Source organism: Myotis davidii, unplaced genomic scaffold, assembly GCF_000327345.1.
Source record: "Myotis davidii unplaced genomic scaffold, ASM32734v1 scaffold4004, whole genome shotgun sequence".
In the NCBI taxonomy this organism is placed as follows: domain Eukaryota; kingdom Metazoa; phylum Chordata; class Mammalia; order Chiroptera; family Vespertilionidae; genus Myotis; species Myotis davidii.
This window is the reverse complement of record NW_006294866.1, coordinates 108,236-113,920: the sequence shown is the minus strand read 5'-3', so window position 1 is coordinate 113,920 and position 5,685 is coordinate 108,236. Positions and strand designations below refer to the sequence as shown.

General features: G+C 35.8%; 1 protein-coding gene across 1 annotated transcript; it reads left to right on the top strand.

The window, feature by feature from the left end:
* Positions 1-2,904: 2,904 nt before the first annotated feature.
* LOC102773740 (olfactory receptor 5L1) lies at positions 2,905-3,486 on the top strand. Its single transcript, XM_006769415.1, has one exon. The coding sequence runs from the start codon at positions 2,905-2,907 to the stop codon at positions 3,484-3,486; it is 582 nt and encodes a 193-aa protein (XP_006769478.1).
* Positions 3,487-5,685: the final 2,199 nt, after the last annotated feature.

Sequence of the window (5,685 nt, the reverse complement as noted above, 5' to 3'; positions counted from 1 at the left end):
CATTATTATTTTTAAATATATTTTTATTGATTTCAGAAAGGAAGGGAAAGGGAGAGAGAGAAACATCAATGACAATTGACATCTAGTCCACCCTCCTGCATGCCCCACATTGCATGCCCCACACTGGGGATCTAGCCAAATGCCCATCAGCAGATGCGTGGTTAAAAAAAGCTTTGATACCTTTACACAATTGAATAATATGCATCTGTAAAAAATAAAGAACTCTTACCCTTTGCAACAGCATGGAGAGACCTGGGCAGTATTGTGCTAAGTGAAATAAGCTTGTCAGAGAGAGATATGTACCACATGATCTCACTCATATGTGGACTCTAATGAACAAATTTAACTGATGAACAAAATAGATCCAGAGACATAGAAGCATGAGACAATCTCACGTATTTCATAGGGAAGGAGGGGATAGGGAGTCAGTGGGGAGTGATTAACTGGGGAACTTATGTGCAATAGGTAATAATATATAACAAGAGCCCAAGAAGTGTGAACTAGCACTAGTACTAGTTTTCTGAACAGGGGGTTATCTCCGTCCTAGCATTTGAAGGGAATCTGTGTGGCTTTAGTCACTGTACCTTGCTGGAATTTTGGTGATTCTGTAATATTACAAGAAAGAAGGAATTAATGAGAAACATTCCTGCGATTTCATGATGGCATGTGATTTGTGACCTGCACATATGACACTAGGATGGAATGTCATGCAGCACCACGAAATCTGGAAGGAGACTTTTTTGGTTTCAAACAATTGTTTCACAAATTAGGGCATTTACAAAAGTTCCTGATGATATTCCATAGAGATTAATTATTTGTCTGATACCACATGAAGAACTAGTTGAATTTTCATTTATTTTTATAGCATAAATAACTAACGATAGAATTGGAACTAAAGGGACCCATTCCCCAGGGGTTAAAATTACAGTTGAAGTCTCTAACTGTGTTAAAATTACATATAAGTCTCTAACTGTGTACTACAGTTATCCTAACATCTCCAGCAATACGGAGGAACTGCCTGTCACTCAGGTTTGTTAGCTAGAACTAGACTTTGGTTACTTGAAAGTGGAAATGAATATATTTCTCTAGGAAACAATTATGTAATTTAGTTTAACTCATCTGGCTTCTACTTAGAGAACAATTTCACAGATCATATTCCTGTGCACTCACTGATTCAAATGTTTGTTTTTCTTTTAGTATTGAGAGACAATTGATAGTGAAATTAGAACAATTTCCTCTGGAACACCAAACATTGATGATGTATGTGAAAGAATATTGAGAAAACAAATGGTATTCTCTGCCCCCTTCTTTCTCTCAGTCTCATTTTGCCTTTTCCACACCAATTTCTGTCATGGAATTGAGAGCTCCCTAATTGTCACCCAGAATCTGAGGGTTGAATTTATGTGTCCTCTGAGTTGGAGAAAAAGGACGTGTAGACTACCTCGGCTCAGTAAATGAAATGAATTCTTTTAGATGTTTTTGTGTGTTTATCATAAACTAGTTTCTTATTATCATGCTAATACATTAGGAAGAAGTGTTTGCAAGCTGATTTTCCCATTTTAACTCTGAAATGGGCTAATAATTCAGGTTTTTGGGGAGGTGAAGTAAAGAGAAAACAATGACTTCAAGAGGTGATTTCTTTACATTTCTTTAAAATTAGCACAAGTGATGCGAGAAAATACAAGGTTATGTTTTCAGTCCATATTGTCTTACTCAGTTGTCATTACATATATGTGTATGAACTCATGGGTATACTCCTCTATGAAGGAGGGCAGAGAATAACATTTCTCACCTTCCATATGACTTTTCTTTTAGGACAGGTCTGAATGGTAAATTGGACTCATAGAACATGCAAAATAACTACTTTCCCTAACCAACTACTAGAGAACTTGGGAAAGTTTTCCCTTATCTCTTTCTTAATGTGGATAATGTGATATCATATGATGTTTCTATCATATGTATTCACATCTCAACATATACATTTTATTTAAATCTATATATATATATACACCAAGTGTACTAGTTTATTTTTTAATAGAATAACCATCTCCACATGTCATTTTAAATGCTGCAACATAACTTTCTACTTTAGATACGATATAATGTATTTTTAAAATTGCTCTATTTTGACAATTATTTTCCCCACATTGTGGATATAATAAACAATGCCACAATGTAGCTCTGAATATAGTTTTTCATAATTCGTAAATGTAATTAAACATTTCTTCTAACAGCTTACTAAGAATGAAATCTCTCATAAATATGTCAGGTTGCTTTTATTATTGTCAGGATTAAGGATATACATTGCCAAGTTGCTTTCCAGAAAAATTTACATAAGAGTTATATCTTTCTGAGTCATTATTGATATTGATAACGGCCATTATATATAATTAAATCACTTTGTTAAATTGACAAGTGAAAATGATGATGGATTTCAGTATATATATTTTAAAATATATACTGAATATATCTATGCCAAAGTCCATCAAACACATAAATAAATTCATCACCTCAATTTCTTGTGGTAGATAACTGTTGGAAATCATTCAGGTTTTTACTGATACTTTAGATTTGATCAGGAAATTCTGCTGACACACTGCACACTGAACATTTAGAATTATTTGACAATGGTATTACAGATATGTTGTATTTGACATCAATGCGATGTTTTTCTTCACTGGGTTTGACATTAATGTGATATTTTTCTTAATTAAATATAAATATGTGTTTTCTATATTATTTCCATTTCAGAAGACACATAAAACCTATCATTTGGTTTTCTAAACCTGACAGATGTGGAAATGGGGGAGGGGAACTGCACCTCTGTGACAGAGTTCATTCTTCTGGGATTATCTGATGTCCCTGAACTGAGAGTCTTTCTCTCCTTGCTGTTCCTTCTAATCTATGGAGTCACGGTTCTGGGTGCTCTACATGGTCACCATGTCCCGGACTCTCTGTGTGGAGCTTGTGTTTTGCTGCTACCTCAGTGGGACTGTGTGTTCTCTGATTCACTTGTGTTTAGCTCTTGAGATCCCATCCTTTAAATCAAATGTGATTAACCACTTCTTTTGTGATTTACCCCCAATCTTTAACCTTGCCTGCTATGATGTCTCTGTTAATAAGCTCATGGTGTTCATTGTGGCCGATTTCATTGAGATCATCACTATCATGATCATCCTCACCTCCTACTTGTTTATTCTCATCACCATCCTGAGGATGCACTCTGCACAGGGAAGACACAAAGCCTTTTCCACCTGTGCCTCCCACCTCACAGCCATCATTGTCTTACAGGGAACAATTCTTTTCACTTATTGCCGACCAAATTCGGGCAACAGTGCGGATACTGACAAAGTGGCCACAGTGTTCTACACAGTAGTGATTCCCATGCTGAACCCCCTGATCTATAGTGTGAGGAACAAGGATGTGAAAGAAGCTCTCAGAAAAGTGGTGGGCTCCAAAACATTTTCCTGGCGAATATTTTCTTAGTAGGACCCAGGGTCCCGTAATGGAGGCTGGTGTAGGGATGAATTGGTTGGCTGCTGTGTTATAGAGTGGAGGGAACAGTCAGGGGGCAGATCTTTATGCTTGAGTCTTTTTCATTCAATTTTCTTTGTGCCTCCAAAGTTGACCCAGGTTTGGTTGAACACGTTTAAAAATTTGCAGCCCCCATGTTTGCTTTCATTTAATCTAAATGTTTTAAATTGTTTTGCTATTGGACTGTTAAGACACACACACATTTAGTTTGCCATAAAACCTTCCTAAGATGAATGAAGCACACTTGAGATACACAGTTTCTGATCTATTATGAAAACTATGATTCATTTCAAAATTGAATTCCTCTTATTTTACAATAAAGAACTACTTTTCCAGTTATGCACAAAATGAGATTCTCATATGTGTATATGTTCTGTTTGCTGTCCATTTCTTATTTTATTATGTTTTCATTGTTGTCATTGCAGTGTCTAAATTTTTTGGAACTTCAGAGACTCATCTATAAAAACTGGAGACATTAATAATTATTTATCAAAAATGTTGTGGAAATTAAGTGACATTTCATGTGTAAAGCACTTAGAACAATTTGTGACATGTAATTAGTTCTCTGTTTCTGCCTCTGCTGCTCTCTCTGTCTCAGTGTGCATGTGTGCACATATATGTATATACAATGTATACATACATTTCATAACCATTGTTATGAATGGCAGCATTTTGGACTATGGCCTTTTTATTCACATTATCTTTTACTTATCATCATGCCTATTTTACAATTTGTGAATTAAATTCTTACTGTTACTAGTAGGTGGATTTCAGCCTTTGTTTTTTGTTTATATTTGCTTGTGATGAAATGACCTTTTTTCAAAAGATCAGAATTATGTTGGAAATAATAATTTTAATTGTTCACTTTGAAGCCTCCAGAGAATAAGGAAGCTATTTTTTCTAAGAACCTGGTTACATAGAGAGTGGACATAGTTATCAGAGTCTTAGATCTCCCCCAAACCCTTCTCCAGAGGCCCAAGGGGGCTGTCTTTTCTACTAGCAGGTTTGTTTGCAGGTCTGAGAAAATATGGATATTCCTTTTCATGAAAGTTATCTAGAAAATGCTGTAGGTTTAGCCATTATTCATGGGAAAATCATTTTGACAGAATTTTTAGCCACTGAATACATTAAGTGTCTGGAACAGAAAGTGTACACTTTCTACAGTGCTTTGCCCAAAGGGTTTGGCTTAGCTAAGGACCTGCATAGTCATGTCCCAACAACTGTTTCCTGGGAGTGGGAGAAAGAAGGACCTGAGACTTTTTAGGTATACATCTCTCTGCTTCTTTGAATTTTTGGGAGAGTTGTGCAAAAGAGAATAGGCAAGTATTTAAATAAAATTGAATTGAAAGGAAGAAAATGAGCCTCTGGAGAAATCGAATAAACAGGACCAGCTCTAAATATGATTTTAGAGCATGGAATATTATTTTGGCTCCCAAAAGCAAAAAGAAAAAATACAAAGAAATTATAAGGAAGAATTTTTAGATACCACATTTCCCAGTTTCAAAGATAGTACAGATATTTTTAAATGTTTTTATTGATTTTAGAGAGAGAGGAAGGGAGAAGAATAGACAGAGATAGAAACATCAATGATGAGAATCATTGATTGGCGACCTCCTGCAAATCCCATGCTGGGGATTGAGCTGCAACCTGGTCATGTGCCCTGACTAGGAATTGAACTGTGACCTCCTGGAGCAGTTCAACTCAACCACTGAGCTGCACAGGCTGGGTGATAATACAGATTTTGAAATCCATATAATAACATCATTTGAGAGATATGCAGCCTTGATATTTAATTTGCACATCAGTTTTAAGTCAGAAGAAACATGAAAATCTACCAGAAGCAAGAAAATAAGGCAGCAGTTCTCAACTACTGCCTATTACGCACACTCCAATCACTGCCCCAAGAGTCAATTGATAATATTTGGGGACATTTCTGATGGTCATAGTGGAAGGACCAGGGGTGAGGGTGGCATTGTCATCTAGTGACTAGAGGTCAAAGATACTGCTATACATGATAATTTGGAGTAATTCCAAAACTTATGCTTAATTACTCCATAACAAGGAGTAATTCAGACAAAATATCAATGAAGATGAGGTTGAGAAATTTTGAAAAAGGACATTAAGAAAGAATCCTATATAATAATAGAAACA